This window comes from Dicentrarchus labrax, unplaced genomic scaffold (assembly GCF_905237075.1).
Source record: "Dicentrarchus labrax unplaced genomic scaffold, dlabrax2021, whole genome shotgun sequence".
Classification (NCBI taxonomy): Eukaryota; Metazoa; Chordata; class Actinopteri; family Moronidae; genus Dicentrarchus; species Dicentrarchus labrax.
Genome location: NW_026136711.1, coordinates 29831664 through 29857301, shown reverse-complemented (window position 1 = coordinate 29857301; position 25638 = coordinate 29831664). Strand labels below are relative to the sequence as shown.

The following is a 25638-nucleotide window of genomic DNA, read 5'->3' as shown; positions in this document are numbered from 1 at the left end:
ATTCTCTGGGCATCACTCACATACCAGAGCTATGAATATATAACATATAATAATTCTGGTACACTTAAAAAAAAAAAAAAAAGCCATTTTTAGACCTGTTTGTTGGTATCTTTATTTTTGGTACCTTTTACCTAAATTAAGATGCCTAATGAGAAAATGATCTTGATGCCTTATGTGCAGAAATCAGTGCCAGCAAATCTCATTACAAGGAACATAACATTTAAAAGTAGAATAGTTCTGTTATTAGAGGAAAAAATAAAAACAAAAGGGCTTAAAATTAATTGTTAAACAATTAAAATAAAGTTTTTTGGGGGGGGATTTGGTGGAGAAAAAACCCTCCACTGCAGCATGTACAGTCAGGACACTTTTGATTTGAGTATTTTGATGCATTAAGTGAAGTTGAAACTCGTGTGCTGTCTCTGGTGAGCTCTCTGTGGGGCATCCTGTGTTACAGCTGTGGTAACCTTGACAACAGTTAGACCACTGGCACTCAGGACTCCTCTCACAGCATGCAGTCATCAGCCTGCACTTGGGTGTTTTTTTATTTTTTATTTTTTTTTTATGTCTGTGTGTGTATGGAAGTTTTCCAAAATAAAAGACACACATTCACAGTCGGGTGATTTCTGCTTTAGGATTGTGGCGTTAATTAAATCAGACCAGGACATATGAATTAACATAAACATTTTCCCCCTTTTTTTGGGAAGGAATAAATGTGTTTTTTTCTTTCTCCCCCCCTCCCCCTTACAGCCAGGCTTCATATTTAGAGTAAAGGTTGTGAGTGAAGCAGCAGAAGTTTCTGTCTCAATTCTCCGGACTTCCAAAAGGCAACGGGCAGGCGACAGGCGCGCACTGTATCCGCCTATTAGCGGCACATGGCGTTGCCGCACGGTGTGTTTTTTCTTCTTCCGCACACTACTAGTTGAAGTGGTAACTAGGAGAGCATGACTAACTAGTTGTGGGTGAAATTATGGGATGCATCGTCATGGCAACAGACCAGACGTCACAATCTGGGCATGTGTGTTCCATTTTTGTCTTTCTTATTTTTCAGACTGGAAGACCTGGATAGAGATCAGTGGAAAAAAAAATAATTATAAATGTTTTTTATTTTTCACTCCCGGAGAGAAAGCCCCAGATTTACTGCAAACAAATAAAATTAAAAAAAAAAAAATTATCTCAACTGAGCGGCGAATACATTTCTTTTTCTTTTTTTTTTTTTGGTGAAGAAAGAGACTGGGCTGCGGCGTCTGGAGGGTTAACTTTCAGTATTCTCAGTCTAAAAGGGGGTTTGGGGGCTATGAGATAAAGATGCCGGGGTCGCTGAGTAATGAAGACGAGGGACAAGACGACATGGATTTTGAAGACGATATGCCAGGTGAGGGAAAGGGGGGAGGCGGGGTGTCCTTCAGATTATTTTGCGCCGCTACGCCTTGAATGCGGGGAAAAGGGCTTGTCCTGCGTTCCTGAGACCAGAGAGGAGGAGGAGGAGGGGGGGTGGGGTGCAATAAGCAGAGTCATGCTATTATTTTTTTGCACGACCTAGTGTCTTAAAGGTGGGAACGGGGTTTTTTTTTTTTTTTTTTTTAGGGGGGTGGCGGCGGGGGGGGAGAAGATTTGCCTCCGGCTGTCCTCACATCCAGCTTAGATTTGGGGGCATGATGAAAACCCTTGCTGCATGGTTTCTGTAGGCTGTGTGTGTTTGTTCTTTCACAGGCTGCATGCGTGTACAAGTGAATGGCTTTAAGTCCCCCCCCAAAAAAAAAAAAAGAAAGAAAGAAAAAAAAGCACAAGTTTTGTTTCAGACAGCTGTTTTAAAACCATGACAGTGTATTTGCTGCTGTGTCGGTGTATGCTGTGATGTTTCTCTTGATGTGTGTGTGTGCATATGCTTTTAAGTAGAAATGGGCTACAGTGACAACATCCGCGTTGGGTTTTTTTTTTTTTTTTTTTGTAACAGAGGATGCGCTGCTGTTTTCCACTTGTGATCAGGAGGCTGCTCCAACTTTAAATGATATTCCAGCTCTGCATGGCCGCAGAGGTGCGAAAAAGCCACGTGTAGGCTACAGTAAACAGCGCTTTATCAAGTGTGTCTTGGTGTGCCTTTTGCCTCCATCCTGTGCGCCTGTTGACGGCCACGGTTAGGTCACCGACATCCCTTTGAGCTGTAGGTCGTGCACTAACTGAAATGAACTGTAACCCACATTCTTCACATGCAGCTCATTCAGTTCTCATGGAGGCTTCACGCAAACCAAAAAAAAAAAAAAAAAAACTGTGCGATATTTCTTGTGGCTGTAAAAAAAAAAAAAAAAAAAAAAAAAAAAGTAATCTGTCAGCCACACTCACTGGCAGTCTACCAGATGTAGTTAAAATGCCATTTTCACTCCTCAAAAAAATGTTAAGAACTAATCAAGGCACAAGGGATGTTAAGATGAGCTAATTAATTACCTGTACACAAGAGGCCACTTGACAATGATGGTCCTTTTGTTTTTCTTTTGGCTGTTAAGTCTGTCAGTCTTTGTAGCAGGTGTTCACACACCCAGTGATTTTATCTTACCTTAAAAAAATGTGCTAGTGAAACTGATAAAGCGCCTCATAAGTTATGGAAATGGTGTTTTATTGATCGAGATGATGTTGATGTTTCCTTCATGGTCTAAGATTGATATTTTCTTGACTTCTGCTCCTCTGGTGATTAGATAAACCAGTGGTGGCATTATAGCTGGCATGGGCTTAAACTGCTAACTGGGATGTCTGACAGCCTCATCAAAATAAACATCTATCTCAGTCTGCCCTGAAATGCTAAAGATCTGTTTCCTGGTCAAGTGTGTCAGGCTCTGAGGTGACAAAGTGCCCCCTTATTTCATCCTACTGGGCAGAGTAGAAGGCACCTTTATGCCGTGGTGTCAGTTTTGCCAGTGATGTCAATAGATTCATATTTTTCTCTTGCAGCTCGCTCTGAGCACCAGATAATTCGATGGTTTGATGTCAGGGGCAGGACTTGAAAAGACGCTGCTTTGTCTTCTTCCTTCCTTTCACGTCACAATGTGGGAAAGTTTTTATGGTTATAAAAATAGACAGAGTATGAAAGGAAAGTTGAGGGTGTAACAATACAATGCAATGTTGTCTCCAGCCGTAGGCCCGCCTCTCATTAATTGCTGCCGAGTGATAATGTGTCACACAAAACAGAGGAGTTGGTTTTTGGTCAGAATGAAGGTACTTTATGGTTTAAAAAAAGGGAACATACATAGACTATCCCCCTGAAAAGGTACACGGAACATAATGATGAAAGTTACTAAATTTACTTTACTTAATTTTCACACAATATGGCTGCCGTGGTACATTTCTTGCTCATTTTTCATGCTTAAGGTCTTGAACTTAAAAAGCTGGTATATTTTCTACCACTGTTACAACAAAGGGGATAGTTAATTGCCACAACCTATAGTAAAGTATTTACTTTTTCTAAAGCATGATTTTCTATCATTGACATGTTTTAGAAATTTCCCTTTGCTTGTCGCATACGGTCTGAGCAACACATTTTTTCTGTAAATACGCAATGTTTTTGATAAAACTGATTAATACCTTGCAGCTTGCATTGGCAGGTGTGCGGCCGGGAGAGAAACAGACAGACAGAGATAGAGAGAGAGAGAAGGGGAGAGACACAGAGAGGAGTGTTGAGCGGTTGAGGCAGCATCTATGACTGCCAGCCATATAGCCTGAGGGAGAACACAAGCACTGATGCGTGTCCCCAATAACCCAGTAGTTGGTTAAACATGTATGAGAAAGGGAAGGTGCAATTGATTATGGCAGGTGACTGAAGATGTGTGATTGGTAATCCAGTTTGAAAAATCTGAACATTTTCATGTGTCAGTCAAAATTACTTTATGGCTGCCTTGATATAATTTGGTATTTTTATGTTGGTAATAAACACATCAAAGGGACTCTGTGTGGGGGACTTATGGAGTCCCTTTGATATGACACACTGTGCTGAGAGATATATTGTATTGAAGGGTAGATGTGCTGAAAATCAGTTGACCAACCAGTTTTAAGCCAATATAAGACATGATAGTTGGTTTATTAAGATAGTCACGCTGTTATGGTTTTCAGTAACGGGTTGCGTCTTTTAAAAAATCTTATATATCACTAACGAGTTCAAAGTCAAGTTCTCTTATTGTCTTGTATACAACAGTTACAGTGAGGCAGTCGTTGGCAATGAAATTCTTTGATCTCAGCCTCCCTGCGACTCTGCTCTTGCATATATATTTATAAAATATGTATAAAGAAAAAATCACTAATGTGGAACACAAGACATAAAATAGTGCAGTAGCTAAAATATGGGAATAAGATGTATAAATTAGAATATGAAGTAAAATATAATAATATTGTAACCTGGTAAGTAAAAATAAAAACTGTAGTGTAAACAGGTTTTGCACTAATACAGTAATGCAGTAGACATAATGAGAACACACCAATGACATCTAAATTAATATATATTCTCTGATGGATAAACAGCTTATAACCAGATGGTAAAATAAATATATATATATATATACTGTGATTTATCTCCATTAAATCCATTGTTATGCTGCTGATACAGGAAGCAGTTTTCAGACAGTTTACGACCTCCATCAGCAGGCATTCAAAGTGACAGACAAGGTCAGGAATTCCGGTCAGTTTTTTTCCTGGCATCAAGATGCTTCCATGCAATTAAAAGACAACAATGTAGAGGCACGTCCTAGGGGGACTTCAGACCTCAAAATGCTATCCTATCACAGCCTTTATTTGTTGTGGCACATAAAGTGTCCTAATTCCCTTTGTTTCACTCTGGGTGCTTACACTGTCACAGATTGTTCCATTGTGTTTTCTGTTTTAATTGTTTTGTTCTTCCCTAAAATTGAAAGATTATCATGGGCTTTTGTGTGCCTACAAATGTTATCCCCAATTGGAAAGGGTTCTATTTTTGGATCCTTCTCTGTGAAAGTTGACACCATTTTTTCCGGCTGCGCGTGCACGAAGGCCTGTGCATGAAAGATGCTTTTTTTTTAATGTGTATTTGCAGATGAGCAGCGCAGTGTTTTATATCTGCGTTATATCGCACACATCATGAGCTTGTGCATATATAGTCTACGATGGATGTGATTTTAATGTTTCTACTTGGGCTTTATCCTTCCATCACTTTGATGATTACATTTTCTAATAATAGTCTATGGATGTCTTTGTCTGAAGGCGTTTGAGGCCTCAGCTATAAGCACTTAATCAATGAAAAGAGGAAAACCTATGGCTCTGTATTTCCTCCTTCATGGAAAGTAATGCTGGGCAACATTAAGTGGGCATTTCCACAAGGGGGCCAACAGAGAAAGGGCTAATGTGCTTTCCAGTAAACTCTAGCTTCCTCACTTGGGAGTCGCTCATGAATCTCCTTTCTAATGGGTCAGTCCGGTGGCCAAGCCCTTGCAGGAAGGTCAGAACTGTGTCTGTGCCATCCGTCCACACTTTACAGAAGGCTTGTTTGCCAAGTGGAGCTTTGGTCCTCTTTCTAACCCAATCTGGTGCCAGACTTCCCTGTGCCACATGACTGAGCGACCTTCCCCCCTTCCAACACCTGGCACAGCCTGGTCCACTCACTAAGCAGAAAGATTATTATTCCCCTGATGGCTTTCCCTTTGGGGAATTCACAGGCCATTTACTGTAGGCCGTTCTCAGCTTATAAGGCAATGCAGGTGTTAAACACAGACATCTTTTTTTGTTTGTTTTTTCATTCAGCTGCATTGCTGTCAAACCTTCTGCCTATAAATGAAATGCATTGCCAAGATACCATTTGTGTATGTGTTCAAAATTTTTATTTGACTCTATTGCAGCTGTGAGCCTGTACTTCAGGCACAGCGATGCTTTGAGCTAAATGCTACCATGCTCACAGTGAAAATGCTGATGTTCAGCATCAATTCACCATCTTTGTTTAGCATGTTGGCAAGTTAACATCTGCAAATTAGTATTAAATACAAAGTACTGCTAGAAGCAGCAGGAATGTCTGTACCAAATTTCTCAGCAATCCGTCCAGTAGTTCTCCGTTGAGATATTTCACTCTAAACTAGACATTTCATTAGGATGGCATTATATAGGATCAGGGATTATAAGAATATTTGTACAAAATGTTGCACCAATCCATCCAGTAGTTGTCCATCTTAATTCACTAGCATGACTAGAGCATATAATCCAACTTTTAAAACCTTCATCAGTAACACCTCACCGCCGCTGTCAAGTTTGAGTGATTTATTGAAAAGAAAGCAGAACAAGGGACACACGGTCCGGCATCCACTGGTGTATCTAATCAGTGATGTGTGGTCAACCTGTCACTCACAGTTCACTCATAAAACGAAAGGGGTACAGACAGAATGATGCACTGTGTGCTTTCTGTAATCCAGGGCCCTTTCAATCTGCATCTGAGCCATGTCATCATCTGTGAGTCTAAGGGAGATGTAAGGCTTACTGGGCTGCCATCATGACTTGCCTGGCAGGCGGCTCACATACATCTGAGACATAAAAAGAGCTCCCTGTTTGAGATCCTGGATACATAAACTCAAGGCTTTATTTAGAATGGAAAAATAAAGCAGAGAGAAGCACGTGGGTCTGTGTGTGAGGCACAAAGTAAAAATACAAAGATTACAAAGCTGTTTTAGAGGCTTTTTACATGAAAATGGTTGGATTTTACAATAATCAGCACCAGAGAAAAATGATGTCAGCCTTAATATAAAAATATTGGGCACATAAATCACAAGTTACCCCCAATTAGCACTAAAGAAGTGGTGACATATGTAATTTGGTGGTCAGAGGAAACACAATGAGCCTGCCATTGCTACTGATTAAAGCTTTGAAATCACTGGTATGTACTGTATGTGTGTGTGTGCGTGGGGTACCTCCTGCTAGCTTTGCTAAATAGAGGATAAGTGGTTGGTGAGGTTTGTGTGTCTACTACACAGGAATCCCTCCTCCCCGATCTCTCACTCCAGCTACCCAGGGGAGTGGTAGACTGCAGGGCTAGTGTTGGCTGATTGACTCTGATACATGTGCTGCATATTTCATGCCCTCCAGTCTGTCTGCGTAAGATGCAGACAGACTGAGGAGACAGAAAGACGGTCGGATACACAGAGGGAGAAACAGAACGAGATCAGATCGACCTTTACGGGGAGGTTGCATCCTATGAGTATTTCTCTGTGTGTCTCTTTATAGTAATGTATTGTTTGGGACTGTCTTCCTTACTTACTCCTCTGTGACCCACTATGGCATCAGTGAAGTCTGCTGCGCTCAGCAGTCAGCACGTTTGTACACAGCAGCTTTGAGACAGTACAGCTGACAACCAGCAGCAGGTCGCTTTAGTCCCAGCAAGCATTAAAGGCAGAAGATATGCTCAGTATACCTCAGTGGTCCTCCAGGGAGTTCCCATTTACCGGCAGGGCAGGCACTCCATCTATTTGTGCTTTGACGGGTAAAGTTGATCCACACTCAATGATGTGTGATTATGAGCTTTATTTTTTCCAAGTGCTCCTGTTGGTCTGGCATTGAATCATCTTTTATTATTTTCTAAAACAGGTGAACTGACTTTTCACTTAGCGGTATCTCCCAGTGCTAGGCCTGCAACCAGTGTTACTTTTGACAGCAAATGTTTTAGTCACATTTTAGTCATTTGAATTGTTTTAGTTCGCTAAATATTCTAAAATTTCTAAATCAAGTCTACTAAATATACAGTTCAATACAGATACAGATTCAAATCTAACAGTTTAGTTAAAGAGTAACTGTATTATTTGAATGTTTCTCTAGAATATATAACATTATTAACATTAATATATACTTATACTTATACTTAACCTTATATTATTACATATTTGTATAGTGAACTTAACACTTGGTTTTTTTAACTTGTATTGTATTTCAGGTTTAGTAAAAAGGCACCAGCTCCGGTTAGTTAATAAATAATGTTATAATACACTAAATGAGCCTACCTTTGGGATGACTCATCTGCAAATGTCACTTAAAGTTTGTTGTGTTTTATCGCTCCTGGCGGTCTACAAATGTTCTTGCTTTCCTCTTGTTCTTTTCTCTTTTTCTCTTTCTCCCAAACGTTGACATTTCTGTCCAGTTTGTGAGACACTGCTGCAAGTGTGTGCTAGTTGACTTCCCGGCCGGATCAGTCCTATCCAATTATGTGCATCTAACCTCCCTACCACACAAGGAGATTAGTTATGATTGGATCTCTCCCCAACACATCCGTCCCTAACATTTTCATCTGTAAATAGTGTAAACAGATTCAATCATAGTTTTTGTCATCATAAATGAGTTTTTATTTAGTTATCATCCTGTTTTCATCAGTGAAAAAATCTCAAAATGTCAAAACCTCTGACGAATATTATTTGTTAATGAAATTAAGACTGCCTGCATCTAATGATTATTTACATTATTGATTAAACTCTTTCTTTCTATCTTTTTGATGAATTATTTAATCATAATCATTACGTCGCTTCTTCTCTACGTAGCTGTCCAGAACTCACCATTTTTCTTTGATAAATTACTTAAACAAATAATTAATATTCAAAATTGTTGTCAATCTGTTTTCTGTTGATGGACAAATCGATTAATCAGCGAATCATTACAGCAGTACAGCGTACGAGCCACAGTGTATTTGTCAGTATAAAGACAAGCTGAAATGGCCGTCGAGTTGAAATACTCGTACACCACATTGTGCACTAAACAGATCATGTTTTTGTTTCTGTGTGTCCAGACGAGGATGACGAAGGTGAACGCAACACTGTTCCCCTTACACCCCTTGACAGCTTCTTCTCTGACAACGACTCCCTCAAACAACAAAAGAAGAAGAAGCCCAAAAAGATGAAAGAGGGGAAAATGCCCAAAGTAAAGAAGAGGAAAAAGGAGGTAAGATGTAATTCACACTCAACACCATCTGTCATGACCTCGGACGCAACAGCTTGGCAGGCATTTTGGCTTGAGCTGTACTCCGCTTTCTCTATTTTGCAAACCATCGCTCTTTTGATGTCTCTGCAATTGGATCAAAGGTGTGTTTTGGCTGCCGGACTGCCTCTGTGATCTAAATGAGAGGCAGTGGACTGTCTCAGGCTTAGGGGAGGTTGGCAGCAGTGTCCCCGTCATTGCCAGTGTAAGCTGTGTGCACCGAGGGCCAGTTTAGAGTGTAGATTTGTGCCTGTGGTGCCGGTGCTGATGGCGGTGACTGTAGGTCAGAAGGACAGTTTGTGCCAGGCAAGCAGTGGGAGTCAGAGCTGTGACAGAGTGGTTCTGACAGTCGACTTTCTCTGGCCTTTAGTCTCCAACATTTAGACAACAGGTCAGAGGTTTGAGCTGCTTCCAGAATTAACCCTGGTCACTTAATTTAACCAGATTTGTTATGGTGAGGTCACTAATCACTGAGGTAGGCTAACCACAATGCTTTTAAAGCTAGCTTATGGGGGACTGCCCATTTGATCCAGCAGCCAGTTATCCCAAAAACAACAGCCCATTATCCCGACAACAACAGCCCACTGCGCCTAAGGCCTGCTTTTCCAAAAATACATACTCTCCCAGGAGTTTTGGACGTGCACAAATGGAAGAAGTCAGGTGACTTTTATTAGGTAATTTTTGTCGTCATGGTAACAATAATAAACATGTGGTTAACGTTGTGAAACAGCCGCAGTTTGAGTATAGGCATCAAAACTACTTGGTAATGTTTAGGAGGAGCTCATGTGGGTTAAAATAAGTACGTTAGTTACATCAGTTTAGTTCTGTGGGTATCTTTTGGAACAACGGGCCTTCAGAGCAATTGGACTGTTACAATGGGACGTTTTTCAACTATTGGGGTTTTGAAATAATGGGAAGTCAGAACAATGGCATGACACCAGTTTAGGTGGCTTTTGCTCAACAGTGGCAAATGGGACAAAAGTCATATTTACAGGTATGCTAAAAAGTAGTGTAACAGTAGTGAACTGTACAGCAACTATATTGAAAATTTGCTAACATTGGCCATCATCAATAAGGCTGTCACTGCAAAAACCGTAATTGGTTGAATTAAGCAAAGGTGGGTTATATTGCTTATGAATTCACCATTAGATTTTTAAGAGGAATCAATGTAATCAGACATATCACACTATGGTACAAGTGTTAAAAAACCATTGATTATTTTTTCATCCAGAAGACATTAGACATTAGAAGTCATTTGTGATTCCAATATTCCAATATGTTCAATATTCACATTACTTGTTGCTCTGTTTTGGCCTCCACCGACTTTTAGAGCTCCAGAGCTGCGCTGAGGCAAACATCTGGTTCATAGATACATTCTGTGTTCACCAGCTAGTTGCTAACTTTGTCTGTGTGCTGGGACAAGTTGTGTAGATCAGATCCTTCTTACTAAAAAACACAACAAAACCCCAGCTTCTTGCTACGGTTGGAAATTACGTTGATGATGTTTGTTGATTAGTGTTGGACCATATTCTGTGACCGAATAAGTCCTACCTACATCTCTGCAACTCCTAACCATAACCTAACTTAAGCCCTAACGCCAAGGTGAAACTGACTTTGTCGGAAGATATCGTGCAAAAAAAACCAAAATCCAAATAAGGTCACAGAATTTGAGGAGATACAGAACTCAGTGTAACAGCAGAAAACTGAGGCAATGAGCTAAAGGGGAGCTGCAGACGGGTGATAGCTGTCAGTGCATTTATCACCATGAGCAACGTATTGTTACACTACACATGTTCATTTGGTTCACTTTTACCATGAAAAGTATTGATGAGGACAGCTTGAAGGGGAATTTGACAAACAAAGGCGACATCTCATAAAGTCTCACACTGCCGGGAAAAAGTCTGATTTACCCTAATGTTTCCTGACAATTTAGCCAATCTGAGACTGCATAAGAATTTTTTATTCAGTGATTACAGGAATTCAGTGTATTCCCAGTGTGTTTCCCGCCTGTGTTGGCGATGGCTTTAACAGTGTCAGTGACATAGCCAGGATGTTCCCCTCCGCTGGCTGGAGATGCCAGCAGTGCTGTGAGGAGCTTGGCTGGCCAGCCTGCCACCCGGCCCTTTGGCTGCTTGTGGTAAACACTGAGCTCTGGGTCTCACTGAGCTAATGAGGGGGGGACTCCCTCTGACACTCTCCTCTCTCTCTCGCTCTCTCTCTCTTTAACACAAACACACACACACACACACAGAGACTCTGCTCTGTATTCTCCTCTTTCTTCCCTCGCCTCTCGTCTCTCGCACGCATCACCTCACTTTGCCTTGGTCGTGATGCCGCTGCTTTTGTTACTGCCTTTGCGTCATAGGAACTGCAAATCTTTCTTTCCTTCCAGCCTCCTTATTATTTCTTTTTCTCTCACTCGCCCTCCCACTGAGAAATCGCTGCTGCTGTAATTCACTTCCAATCACTCCCCAAAGGTTCGTGTCAGACAGGGGCCAAAAGTCAATTGGGGTCAGAGACTGTCAGTGGCACATCCCAGTCTCAGGTCAGAGCTACTGGCGGGAGAAATGGAAACCAGGGAGAGATGTACTCTCTCTCATCTGCGGCGAAACAAAGGAACTATGTAGACATGAAAGGATGTTCTGTGTTCCTTCTACCAAAGAAATCTGCTAAATCAAGGGAGTGTGAGTTTATAGGAGGCAGTTAATTTTATTAGAAAAAGAAGAGGCTGCAGTTTGGCCACAATAAAAGCTCCATGAAGCTGCGAGGGAGCTTCTTGTAGCTTTAACATTTTGCTGAAGTACAGTCGGTTTGAGATGAGCCTCTGTCTTGTTTTTATAAGTTCGGTATCCTCTCAGGGATTGTGAGTCAACAGAGAGCCGTTGCTGGTTTCTGGGAAAAAGAAGAGGCTCTTGTTTTGGAGCCATTAAGTGTTTTTACAGCAGTATTTTTCCTTGTTGAACTGGATTTTATTGAATATCCACGTCTTTGCTCATTTGATATTTTCTGTGGCATCCTCTGCAATCTCCCTAAGGCAGAGCCATTATGGGGAAGCATCTAATTTGATTACGTTATCATCGCTTATCTGATTTCCTTCCCTCTGAAAGTAGAGACACCCTCTTTGTTGCTGACGGTGTCCTCGTTGGTCCTATGATGTGTGTGTAACATTGAACTCTGGGCCCCGATGAGGATGTTGCACAGTTCCACCTTGTCTTTGCAGTTGCTCTCAACAGTGGTTCTGCTTCTTTGCTTTTCCCTCCTCTATCTCCACCCCAACTCCCATCCCCCATCCCCACAATCTTCAATTTACTCTCTCTCTCTCTCTTTCTCTTTCTCTCTCTCTCTCTCTCTCTCTCTCCTTCTTCTTATGCATAAATGAGATTTGTCTAGACGGGTGCTGGAGCGCTAGCTCTGCAACCACAGGCCTCTGCATAACAAGCTCGTTATGCAAACGTGTCTGATTGGATGGCGCCGTTCCATTGGCTGCCACTGTGATAGAGTGTGTGTGGGGTGGGGGGGGGATGAGTGGCAGGATAGAAAGAAAGAGTGAGAGAGAGAAAGAAAGGGGGAGCTGTTAAGAGAGAGAGTGAGAGAGAAAATAATGGGGGGGGGGGCTGCGAGATGTGAAAGAGAGAAAGTGAGAGAAAAGGAAGGCGTGCGGGGGAAATGAGAAAGAGAGAGAAAACTAAGAGGAGAGAGAGAGAGAGAGAGAGAGAGAGAGAGAGAGAGAGAAAGAGAGAGAGCTAGAGCCAGACACTGCTCAAATTTGGTCACCATAGCAACACAGCCAGGCTGCTGGTAGGGTTGGCGGGCGCTGCGGCAACGTGAGCCTTTCCACTGCGCTACAGAGCAAAACGCCTGTAAGTCTCTCCATGGAGCCACACAGGCCTGCTGAGCAACAGGCAGCGGGCAGAGCACAAAGCTGCTGTGCACTAATTCACTCCATAGCATGTGTGCACACATGTTCACACACAGACACCTATGTACTGTACATACATACATACATACATACATATACAAACACGTCTTTACACAAAAGGGAAAGAAACACACACACACACACACACACAAACAAGAGAAAAATAAAACCAAACACAAAAAGATAAACACATGCAGAGACATGCACAAGAACTGACACACACACATTCAGCCCCCACAAAAACTGAACACACCCATTCAGAAATATACATACCGCATATGCACAAATACACAAACATGCTCACACACATAAGCACACAAATAATTATAATAAGTGAGTGGTGCATACACCGAGAGAATCACCAGATACTTTTCGCTCTCACTCTTTTCTCACGCACGCTCGTGCTATCACGAGCACGCACCAGTGAATTTGTTCATATGCAACACTCTTGATCACACAAACAACACCTGTTAACTGTTAAATCCATATAACCCTCCAGATGTCTCATATTAAACAGGCAGGATTCAGCTCAGTCTTCAGATCAGCTCTGAGCGGTGATTGGCTGCGCCGCATGAGATCTTCTGTTTCTTGGTTCAGTTTGTTGCCGAAGCATCTGGAAAAGGTGAAAGCGCTTGTGACGTGATTCCTCATCAGCTCACGCTCACTGTTGACTTGTAATGTAATAATTTATAAATTTCATCACAGGCAGAAGAATTATAATATTAGTAGAGCAGTGACACTTTGGAATGATGTAATTTAATTTATGCAAATACCATCAAGAAGAAGCTTTTATCCAGAGTGCTTCATAGTACACTGACAGCACATTTTTTTAGCGTGGGTGGCCTCTGTGGGAGCTCTAATCCCTAACCCTGGCAAAATTAATGCTATGCTTATTTGCCCTATCATTGAGTTTCATGTTTTAATTATTCCCAACTTTTTTTTATCACTAGATTTGAAATTCTGTCTTAGAAGATACCTCTAACTGGAGATAGATTTTCTTTGTTGTGTGAATGGAGAAAGTCAAACCTCGAATTCACTCTGGAAACTGGCTTTGATGCCAGTTTGAGTCAGTCACGTCTTGATGTAGAGAGCTAAAGCAAGATTCAAAGTCAGATTATGCCTCTTTACATTTATAAAAATAGCTGTTTGGCAGGAGCTCTTGGCTATATAAAAAATGGCTTGGGTGAAATTTCCCTCAGCAGAAATTTTGTTTTATTTTTGTGAAGATGTAAAGGTGAGAGGGATCAGTGAAAGCCATCTGAGCCTGACGCATGCTCATGCCCTGCTACTGATTACAGAATAACCAATATTGTGCTTTTATTTATACATATACATAATGTTGACGTGTCCTTGTCAAATGCTTTAGGGGGGAATCCAGGCAAGAGTTGACAGCGACCTGGAGGAAACCTCAGAGGTGGAGGAGGAACGGGAACGTCCAGAAATAGGCTCTGAGAGCGAGAACAGCACGTATGGCCCAACCAAAAAGAAGAAGAAGAAACCTAAGGAGAAGAAGGAGAAGAAGCCCAGGAAGAAGAAGAGAGATGAGGAAGATGATGATGATGACGACGATGATGGGAACCTGAAAGTGAGTCTAGGTGCAAGAGGGCTGACACAGATCGCACCTCGTGGTCTGCTGGATTCTGTATTTTCAATGAAGCTAATTTCAATAGAGGGCCTATAAAGTCGCATTCTTTATCTCTTGATATGATAGTCTACTATCATAGACTAATAATAACAACAATCATTTGGATTTATAGTTCTTTTCACACACCCCAGGGAAGTGACAGAAGCACAGTCTTAAGTCTAGATCTAAAAACAGGGACTCATCACAGATTGAGGCAGGAAGGATCTTTAGGAGACGCAAATGATGATTCATTGATGATCAAATTCATGATTCACGACTAAATTAATTAGTATTTAATTAAACTTTAACACCAACTGTTTAGCTTGTTGTATCTTAGCACTATATTGAACAGTTATTGACTACTAGTACTATGGTAGTTACATAAATATGATAACATAATGTATATATAAACAAATAATTTACATAAGTACAATGTATTTATTTCCCCAGGAACCCAAGTCATCCAGCCAGTTGATGCAAGAGTGGGGTCTCGAAGACGTTCAGTATGGCTTCACCGAGGATGACTATAAGACCATCACAAACTACAAGGCTTTCAGCCAGTTCCTCAGGCAAGCATCTAATTTTGTTAACTGTTCTGTTTCTGTGAATTGTCAGAGACCCTCGCTGACACTTTCAACAAAAACTCCACAGTGAGACCAGAGTGTGGGGAGACGAGCAAACACTGCTCTTTTTATTTGAGCTAGAAAGCTCGGCTGTTGGTATAAAGACTCTGTCTCACCTGGGGCTGTCTGGCTCGGGTAAGCCTCTGCTCCGACAAAGTGGAGCATGGGCTCCTGCGGTGCCCCCTGTGAGTAGTCAGCTGCTTACTGGATGCCTGTGACAGCCGGGAGGCTCTGGGACTCGGTGCTCTGACCCACTATCTTTCACAGGCCAGCGTGCCAAACCTCAAGCTGTTGCCTGACAAATCACAAACATGACATACACACAGCAAAGCAGGGAGAACAAAACTTAAGGGGCACTGGGGTGTCAGCAAATCAAGACCCAGTTCCCTCCAGTGCTGAGGGAAGTAGAAATTACATCAACAGGAATGAAGTGTGACATAATAAAGCTGCTGTTGTTGTCTCCTCTCCCCCCTGGTTTTACTCAGGCCTCTCATTGCCAAGAAGAACCCGAAGATTCCCATGTCAAAGATGATGACAGTGTTAGGGGCCAAGTGGCGAGAGTTCAGTGCCAACAACCCGTTCAAAGGCGCATCTGCCACCGCTGTGGCCGCCGCTGTGGCTGCCGCCGTGGAAACCGTTACCGTGGCACAGCCGACGTCTGTCAGCAGCAGCCAGCCGAGCTCTCAGCTGGGGCCAATCAAAAAAGCCAAAACCAAAGAGGGAAAGGGTAAGGCCCAGTGAACCGTGACAGAACACATATTTTTAAACATAATAGCGAGAATACCACTCGGGTTAACGCGTCTGTGTGTCTCGGGCCTGTGTGTCTCAGGACCAGGAGTTAGAAAGAGAAGCAAGACTGTGAAGGAGGTGAAGAAGAAACCCAAGCCGAAGAAGACAAAATCAAAGTCGGGCCAAAGCGGGAAGAAGAAGAAAGCGTCCTCGGTACGTCTTGTTTTTCTCATTTGAGCTCATTCATCCTCCGAGCTTCTCCACTACTCTGTATTTTTAGTGGCATCAAAGTGACCACGCAGTTTAATGCGCTCACTTTGAAAGTTGGTTTAGTTTATTTCTCGACGTAGCTCTGAGCTCTTCAGTTTGTGTGTGTGTGTGCTTTTCCAGAGTGAGGAGGACTTCCTGGAGGAGTCGGACTTTGATGACATCAGCATCCACAGTGCCTCTGTGCTTTCTGATACCTCGGGGGCCGCCACCAAGAAAAAGGCCCGGCGTGGGCGGAAAAAAAGGAAAAGTATGTTTACATGTCTACGCTCGCCATTCCTCTGCGGTGTGTTTTTTCCCTCCAAAATCCCATTGAACCAGACTGTTTGATTATGGGTAACGAGGAAATTAAAATGTATTTTTTTAAGCTGTATTTGTTTTGGGAATGTTTTCTGAAGGCAGCTCTTTCTCAACAGCTATTGTCCTCACACTCTCATGCACATTTAGAGACCGTTCACTGCAATGTGGAAATAGTTTAAATCTTATACTGCTGCATTTAGGGGAATTTCTGTAAGTGGGAATCGCCTGTGTTCACCTCTTCCTTCACCTCCCCCAGAGGAAGATGGCGATGGTTATGAGACAGACCACCAGGACTACTGTGAGGTTTGCCAGCAGGGTGGAGAGATCATCCTGTGTGACACCTGTCCCAGAGCGTACCACCTGGTCTGTCTGGACCCTGAGCTGGAGAAGGCCCCCGAGGGCAAATGGAGCTGTCCACACTGTGTGAGTACATTAGTTTGATATATTAATATATTTATGAAGTTTTGTATTTTTATGTATTCTAACAATCTGCTACAGTGGTCATCTTGAATTTCCCTCGGGATAAATAAAGTATCTATCTATCTGTGAGAATTTATTTTGGGGGGACAAGTGTTTAAGAAGTGTTTAACTCTCTGCTACAACCCTCACCAAGTCTGTTCCGCCTGTGTCCCTCAGGAAAAAGAGGGTATACAGTGGGAGGCCAAAGATGATGAGGAGGAGGAGGAAGAGGCTCCAGGCGAGGAAGAGGATGACCACATGGAGTTTTGCAGAGTGTGTAAAGACGGAGGGGAGCTGTTGTGTTGTGACACCTGCCCATCTTCCTACCACATCCACTGCCTCAACCCACCTCTCCCCGAGATACCCAACGGGGAGTGGTTGTGTCCGCGCTGTATGGTGAGCTCATATTGCAGTCCCAATACTGTCTAATGCTGCTTATTTAAAAAAATGTTCACCACAGTGCATCACCAGTTAAAAATGTATATATATGGGCAACCTTACCTCAACAATGTTAGCATTCGGTGGTTTTAAAATATAAAAGAAACTAAACTTACATTTACTTTATTCTAAGTTGTACTTTCTCATTTAGTGTAAACTTGAGTTTAACTATGAGTGATCAACATCATCACCTATTTAGATACTGTAGTGTAAGTATGGATTTGCTCGACAACATGTGCTACCCGCTTTAATATTTCAGTTGAACATTACATTAGCACTCTGCTTGAAGGCAGAATGCGTAGGGTTTGTCGGTTGCGGTTTGTAAACACATTCAAAGTTTAGGCCCTCCTCCTGTATCCGTCATTTTCATAGTCTCCTCGTGGATGCTCCCTCGTACGTTGCACGCTGGTATTGCTGAGAGATGACACCCATAAACGTCCTAAACACAGCAAAATAATAAGAAAATACAGTAGGGTCTCTGCAGATACAGGCACCACCTCACACTTCTAGTGGCTTGAGAGTAAGTGATGATTGAGAGGGATTATTTTTGTATGAGTTTGTACATTGTTTTTCCTACTTATGGTGCCTTTGAAGATAAAATTCTGGAAAGGAAAAAATCTGAAACTGTTAAAAGAGAGACAATAGTTAAAGTACAGTATATATATATATTAATTGGTACCTATAGCAACATAAGTAGGTACTTATAGGAACTTAATTATGAGGGTCCTGATAAATAACTGAAGAACTATAATAAGTAAAATATGATTGGTTTCTGATGTATTGAGACGGCCAATTTCACAGAAGAGTTAGTTTAAATCTTTTCATAGTTTGTACAGGCAGTTTAAGCTATCCCATTGTTTGAATGACTCTGTATATTAACATGGACTCTAAGGATGGTTGTTTAGGATGGTAGAGGCTTACTTTACTGGTGTACCTCACCTGCTCTGAATCCCTCCCTATTTTCACCAGGATTTTGTGTGCACTGGTGCTTTGACACAACGTATAGATTACTGCATGTATCACACAACCTCTCCTTTTTTTCTTAGTGCCCTCCCCTCAAAGGTAAGGTCCAAAAGATTCTGCACTGGACATGGGGAGAACCCCCGTTGCCAGCTGAACTGCCTGCAGGCCCTGATGGCAAGCCAAATGATCCACTGACCAAGCCTCCACTCAAGGGCCACCCAGAGAGGGAGTTCTTCGTAAAGTGGGCTGGCCTTTCGTACTGGCACTGCTCCTGGGTCAGCGAGCTGCAGGTGAGATACCAGAAGTAGGTCCATTCTCAAATTAACATTTCTGCTCTCTTCGGCCACAGGAACTATGTGTCCTCTTTGCTAAAAGTGGAACGTGCACAACGAGCCAAGAGAGCTTTCATTGGACCATCTTTTGCAGTTTAATTTAAGATGATAATGCATATTCCTTAGCCATTTAGCTGTCAGTCTTTAAGAAATATGTGTATATAAGTGCACATTGTTTCACGTGTCAAAACATCATACAACGATTACTAAGCAATTCGGAGCGCTCAAACCTAGCTGACATTTAATTTAGTGATGTCTGAACAATCTGTTTATAAACAGCTTTCTTAATTTATTGTCTATCTATATTACCTTCATTGAATCCATTCTGGAAATTAATCAAATTAGATTACATGATGTGGTCTTGTAAGAAAAGCCCTTTGCCAGAGGTGGTGGTGAATGAAACTAAGCACAACTGATTGTTTTGCTTTGCTTCTGGTTGCGCAGTTGGAGCTGTATCACACCGTTATGTATCGGAACTACCAGCGTAAGAACGACATGGACGAACCTCCGCCGTATGACTACGGCTCCGGAGAGGAGGAGCTCAACAGCGAGAAGAGGAAGAGCAAAGACCCCCAGTATGCTGTGATGGAGGAGCGCTTCTACCGCTATGGCATTAAACCAGAGTGGATGGTTATGCACCGGATACTCAACCACAGGTGGCTGCTCACCGTTACACACATTCTTATGTCTTATTAGATCAGGGCTCATACAATGTTTCATTATTTTTTGGACCCAGACATTTGGTTGATAATGAGCTAGTGCTTAGTTTGGTTTATGCTTGCTGTCATCATACCTGCTGATGGAGATTTTTCTTCACCGCACTGCATATTTCAGAATATAGGAGCTGCTGAGTGTTAAAAATCACCTAAAAGGCATAGAGAAGAACAACACTAGTAAATTATTTCCCATACCATTCCATACTTTCCAGGCCTGTAACTCATATGTCCAGCCATGTATTTCAGACATAGATTCAGTACATAGTACGATCATAATTTTTACTGTACGAGTTGCTAAAAGTTGCTCTCTGAGTTTCAGTACCATCCATTTACAGCTACAGTTACAGGAAGGACAATAAGCAACTTCCATGTGATTTTGTATGTAACATGAGTCATATCCCATTAGCAAATGTCAACAAATTCATTTTGAATTTGTCCTTAGAAAAAACGTAATTATTGATTGCTATACAGTCTTTCTACAAGCCCTGAGCTCTCTGTTCTGTTTATGTTTGTTCTTCCCAGTTATGATAAGGATGGTGATGTGCATTACCTGATCAAGTGGAGAGACCTGCCCTATGACCAGTGCACCTGGGAGGTGGATGACTTTGACGTCCCAGAATATGACAGTCACAAAGCTTCTTATTGGGACCACAGGTTTGTTTACACCATTTACATGTTAAAAATCTAAATAAGCACACTGGATAATTAGTTTATTCTGGTTAACCACCTGGTTAATTCAGATTTTTAAGTGCATGGTCCTGCAGCCTACCAGCACCTAATTGTTGTTGGCAGTGCATGAGGGGTTTGGTTTACGAGTTATAGCTTTTACAAGTTATTTTGAACCGTAGCTGTGGTTAATAGTGTGGGAATTAGGCTAAGGATCGCTGGAAAGAGTCTCGGCACTCAAAAATAAACAAAGCATATGCTGCTGTTTCCCCTCTGCCCTGCCCTCTATCTGTGATGCCCCTGTTTGAGCTGTTTGGCTCATCATGTTGCTGCAATTATTTGCCAGGGAACAAATACTAGGTGAGGACCAACGCCCCCTGGTGGTGAGGAAAGGAAAGAGACTCAAAGAGGACCATCAAAAGAGGGAGGTCCCTCCTGATGCTCCCATCATAGATGTAAGTTTGGATATTTAGATGTAGCCCAATTATTTAGTTAGTTGTTTCTTTTTGGAAATACAAGAATGTCATTGGCAGCTTTCTACAGTAAATCTAGTATTACTGTAGGTGTAAAACCCCTAATGATCATGATCTAGCACGATACGCTCATGTAATTACTCTACAAAATACAACTATATTCTCATATCACCAGCCAACCATCAAGTTTGAGCACCAGCCGTGGTACATTAACGCCACTGGGGGAACACTGCACCCATACCAGCTGGAAGGCCTGAACTGGTTGAGGTTCTCCTGGGCGCAGGGCACAGACACCATCCTGGCTGATGAGATGGGTCTCGGAAAGACGGTGCAGACAATAGTGTTTCTCTACTCACTCTATAAGGAGGTAAAGGTGGAAGAATGTCCTCTTTTTCCATGCTCATTTTACATTGCATCACATAGTAGTTCTTTGATTGCAATGTTTTCACTATGATGATACAAATGTTATTGTAGACATAGAACAAAATATAAATGATAAAACCTGTAGTAGACAGTGTGTTCATCCTGTGATGTGAGAAATGTTTAGTTTCTCCTCCTCCTCTCCCTCAGGGTCACTCTAAGGGACCTTTCTTGGTGAGTGCACCCCTCTCCACTATCATCAACTGGGAGAGGGAATTTGAAATGTGGGCTCCAGATTTCTACGTGGTGACATACACTGGAGACAAAGACAGCCGGGCAATCATCAGGGAGAACGAGTTCACTTTTGAAGACAGTGCAGTGAAATCAGGACGCAAGGTGTTTCGCATGAAGGTACCTTACAATCATATGGCTGTTACATGTCACCTATACCTATACGTAGAAATAGTTGGGTTTGGCTGGTTAACTTACTACCTGAAATATGAATTCCCAGTTACAGAAAATAATATTTTCAGCTTTAAATGAGTGCTTTTAGCAATTGCTTTACTTCCAAGGAATACCATAGAAAACAGTGCAGTAGATGTAGTACTAATTTGTTCCCTACCATAGGATCCTGCATCTTAAATGGTCCAACTTAGATACATTATGTTGCTGTTCCTCCTTGCAGAAAGACACTCCTATCAAGTTCCACGTGCTGCTGACATCCTATGAGCTCATCACCATAGATCAAGCCATTCTGGGCTCCATCACATGGGCCTGCCTGGTGGTAGATGAGGCCCACAGACTGAAGAACAACCAATCAAAGGTAAAACAGCATTTTCCGGCACTGATAGCAGCCTGTCCCATAAACAGCGTGGATATTATCAGGCACACAAAAAACAGGAAAGGAGCAGGAACACAGAGAGATATGAGAAGGAAATGTTTGTGCATAAAATAAAAAGACTGATGTCTAATAGGCGATTTTGAGGGTATGACTGGAGCTTCACACTCAGGAAGTTTTACATGCGTCATTGCATTCTTTTTGGAGGCATGTGGGTCATATCTCATATGATGTGCCTTGTTCAGTTTTTCAGAATTCTCAATGGGTATAAGATCTACTACAAGCTGCTGCTCACTGGGACTCCTCTTCAGAACAACCTGGAAGAGCTGTTCCACTTGCTTAACTTCCTCACCCCAGAGCGCTTCAAGTAAGTCCTTCCTCTCTTCTATTTCATCATTCCCCTGTCCTTTGATCCTTCTTGTCTTACCAGTATCTGCTAGCTGGTGCATCAAATAGGTCCCTCCTTAGATTGATAGATAGATAGATGTGTTATTTGGAGGTATGGTTTAATTTAAACACACATAGTTTACCTAGTTTACCGTAGCTTCATTTCAGTATTTTATTCTTCTTTGTGTGACTTCTGATCCATTCAGTAATCTGGAAGGCTTTCTGGAGGAGTTTGCTGATATCTCCAAGGAGGACCAGATCAAGAAGCTCCATGACCTGCTCGGCCCTCATATGCTCAGAAGGCTGAAAGCCGATGTCTTCAAGAACATGCCTGCAAAGACAGAGCTGATTGTCAGAGTGGAGCTCAGCCCCATGCAGAAGTAAGCCCTGGGATTAAAAGAAGAACTAGTAGGAGTTGATACTGCTGTCTTTTCCATCTTATAAACCAAAGATTTTCAAAATGATACAGTGGATATAAAACTGAAAATAAATGCCCAAAAAATTGTGTGACTTACTTTGCACTTTAGAGCAAAACTTCAAATGTAAAGTACAAAAGTAAAACGATTAAAATTGTAGTTATGTGGGTTTTACATGTAAGCAATTACATGTTCCTCATAGACTTGCTACTTTGATATAGGCCTGATTTGGAAAAGCATTTTGGCAAATAATATAATAAACATAGCATGCTATGAAGTATTAAATGGATTTTTTTTTAAGAGTGGAAGTAAGTGATTGTAATTTTCTTCTCATTTCCTGATTCAATCTGATTTCTGACCTCTGACCTGCAGGAAATATTACAAGTTTATTTTGACGCGAAACTTTGAGGCTCTGAACTCCAAAGGTGGAGGGAACCAAGTGTCCCTGCTCAACATTATGATGGACCTGAAGAAGTGCTGCAACCATCCCTACCTGTTCCCCGTGGCTGCTGTGGTAAGGCAGCAATTTTAGTTTTTGATCTCAGTGAGTTCAAAAATGAGTGCATGGAAGAGTGTGGGGGAGATGGAATCATAGGTGTTGGAAATATATGAATGTAGCTTAAAGCCTCTAATCATACTACCACATATATTTCTCAGTTGATGCCTGTATTTGATTTTTGTCTTTGCAGGAAGCTCCTGTATTACCCAATGGTTCATATGATGGCAACCTACTGGTGAAGTCCTCAGGAAAACTGACGTTGCTTCAGAAAATGCTGAAGAAACTCAAAGATGAAGGACACAGAGTTCTCATTTTCTCTCAGGTAACAGTCAAATAAATAATGTGTTTGGGCTGGAAGTCATAGCTCTCATTGACCAGTGGATCAATGAAAATCCAGCCAGACATATTTTGGCTATTCTAATGCCAATGTCATTTGTAGGTGGTAAATCAACTAATATTCCAGACATAAGTGAAAGTGCAGACTGTTCTTAGGTTTAACAGTTCCACTTCCACTGATCCCAGCTACATAAACTTGTAATACCATGTTTGTTACAGATGACAAAGATGTTGGATCTGCTTGAGGATTTTCTTGAGTTCGAGGGTTACAAATATGAACGTATTGATGGAGGGATTACTGGAGGCCTGAGGCAGGAGGCCATTGACCGCTTCAATGGTGAGTTTGTTAATCCAGAATCTATCTGTGTGAGTTTGTGTTAATGCATGTGTCCTTCTACATGGCTTTCACTCACTCTCACAAACCAAGCATATCTCTGCTTTGGTTTTTGTCACAGCTCCTGGCGCTCAGCAGTTCTGCTTCTTGCTTTCAACACGAGCTGGAGGTCTTGGCATCAACCTTGCGAGTGCAGACACTGTCATCATCTACGACTCTGACTGGAATCCTCACAATGACATTCAAGTACTGAGGCTTTTCACGTGGACACTTGCATGCTTTTTGTTGTAGCTTTCAGGCAGAAGATCTTTGATATTATCTGCCTTGTTGGAATGCTTTGATAATCTCCTTAAACTGCTCATTTCAGCTGTTCATTTCTGTGTCAACCCCTGTAACTGTCCCATCTTTACCCTCTCCCAGGCTTTTAGCAGAGCCCACCGTATTGGCCAAAACAAGAAAGTGATGATCTATCGTTTTGTGACGCGGGGCTCAGTGGAGGAGCGAATCACTCAGGTGGCGAAGAGGAAGATGATGCTGACCCACCTGGTGGTGAGGCCCGGCCTGGGCTCCAAAACAGGCTCCATGTCCAAACAAGAATTGGACGACATCCTCAAGTTTGGCACTGAGGAGCTTTTCAAGGATGAAATGGAAGCAGCCCGAACCATGGGTACGTCTATGTACCAAATTTTCACCAAGCTTTTCACTTCCATTTGAGCTTTAAATAACTGTATTATATTTAAACATCACAGTACCGGTAGCCTCTTCTTTAAAAAGCGTTCTCATTTTATGCCATAACATACTCCTGAACTTAGAACAGACACTGAAACATGAGACAAAAATCTAAAATGCCAGTGAATCCATATAATTGTGGTTCAAATCCTTTTTTTCTTAGGTCAAAACATGAAGCGCTTCTCGACAACAACAGGTGACAACAAAGATGGTGAGGAGGGTAATGTCATTCACTATGACGATGATGCTATCTCGAAGCTGTTGGACCGCAGCCAGGACGCCACTGAAGACACAGAGATTCAGAACATGAACGAGTACCTGAGCTCCTTCAAGGTGGCTCAATATGTGGTGAAAGAAGAGGACGGAGAGGTGAGAATGTAACCATGTTCTTCCGCCTGATGAATCAGGATGAGTGGGGTCACACACATGGAAAAGAGACCACCAGTGGGTTGTAGAGCGGACTACAGAGCTCATCAGCTGGTTATTTAACTCTATATGTTAGATTCTGCTGCATAACATTAACTGAGAGCAAGATGACATATTTTCAGCATTACTTTAAAGAGACAGTGTGGTGGTTTGATGTATTATTTTTGTTTTATTTCAACACATGCTTGAGGACACACACGTACACCACAAGCAGAGCGGTGACGTGACACACATTTTTTTGCTGGCTTTAGAAGGCCAGGACGTTGTAAGAGGCATCATTGAACGTTTTTATTTTTAAAAATGCTTTCAACATGTTTGTAAGGCCTTGAGGATACACAAATTGCTTTGTAAAGCTCTGTTTATTTATAATGAACAAACTCACAGGGTATTTTTAATTCACAATTGGTCCACCAGGAACCCGAGCCTCATAACTTGGTGCCTTTTAATGGTGCCAGCATAAAACAATTGTGTCGTAAAGACCATAACCTTTCGGTAATGATGCCTCATATGAAATTCTGGGATGATCCTGTAAGCCCCTGATTCTAGCTTTAGGGTCAACTGTTTGACCACAGATATACAGTGGTTTACACAGTACCTTGCTTCATATTTACTCATCAGAGTAGATATAACCCTTTGCCTTTGTGTGCGCCCGTGTGCAGGAAGAGGTGGAGCGGGAGATCATCAAGCAGGAGGAGAACGTGGATCCAGACTACTGGGAAAAACTCCTTCGCCACCACTATGAGCAACAGCAGGAGGATCTGGCCCGCAACCTTGGCAAAGGAAAACGCATCCGAAAGCAGGTCAACTACAATGATACGACTCAGGAGGACCAAGGTAGGCTCTGTCGACAGA

At 42.0% G+C, this 25638-nt stretch overlaps 1 protein-coding gene across 3 annotated transcripts in view; it reads left to right on the top strand.

Annotated features, from left to right (window-relative positions):
- Positions 1-805: 805 nt before the first annotated feature.
- chd5 (chromodomain helicase DNA binding protein 5) overlaps positions 806-25638 on the top strand; it is a 38809-nt gene continuing 13976 nt past the window's right edge. For 2 of the 3 annotated variants that reach the window (XM_051414671.1, XM_051414670.1), the window contains exons 1-25: positions 806-1372; positions 8765-8916; positions 14238-14456; positions 14946-15064; positions 15604-15845; positions 15948-16060; positions 16238-16364; positions 16671-16837; positions 17051-17269; positions 18358-18564; positions 19051-19262; positions 19845-19976; positions 20335-20443; positions 20637-20828; positions 21032-21232; positions 21507-21644; positions 21905-22026; positions 22253-22426; positions 22835-22976; positions 23152-23283; positions 23517-23634; positions 23753-23877; positions 24052-24298; positions 24524-24729; positions 25446-25620. In XM_051414671.1, the coding sequence (XP_051270631.1) occupies positions 1306-1372; positions 8765-8916; positions 14238-14456; positions 14946-15064; positions 15604-15845; positions 15948-16060; positions 16238-16364; positions 16671-16837; positions 17051-17269; positions 18358-18564; positions 19051-19262; positions 19845-19976; positions 20335-20443; positions 20637-20828; positions 21032-21232; positions 21507-21644; positions 21905-22026; positions 22253-22426; positions 22835-22976; positions 23152-23283; positions 23517-23634; positions 23753-23877; positions 24052-24298; positions 24524-24729; positions 25446-25620 (4057 nt within the window). In that variant the 5' untranslated portion in view covers positions 806-1305. The remainder of the gene's footprint in view (positions 1373-8764; positions 8917-14237; positions 14457-14945; positions 15065-15603; positions 15846-15947; positions 16061-16237; positions 16365-16670; positions 16838-17050; positions 17270-18357; positions 18565-19050; positions 19263-19844; positions 19977-20334; positions 20444-20636; positions 20829-21031; positions 21233-21506; positions 21645-21904; positions 22027-22252; positions 22427-22834; positions 22977-23151; positions 23284-23516; positions 23635-23752; positions 23878-24051; positions 24299-24523; positions 24730-25445; positions 25621-25638) is intronic. The other variant, XM_051414672.1, reaches the window with a different exon arrangement.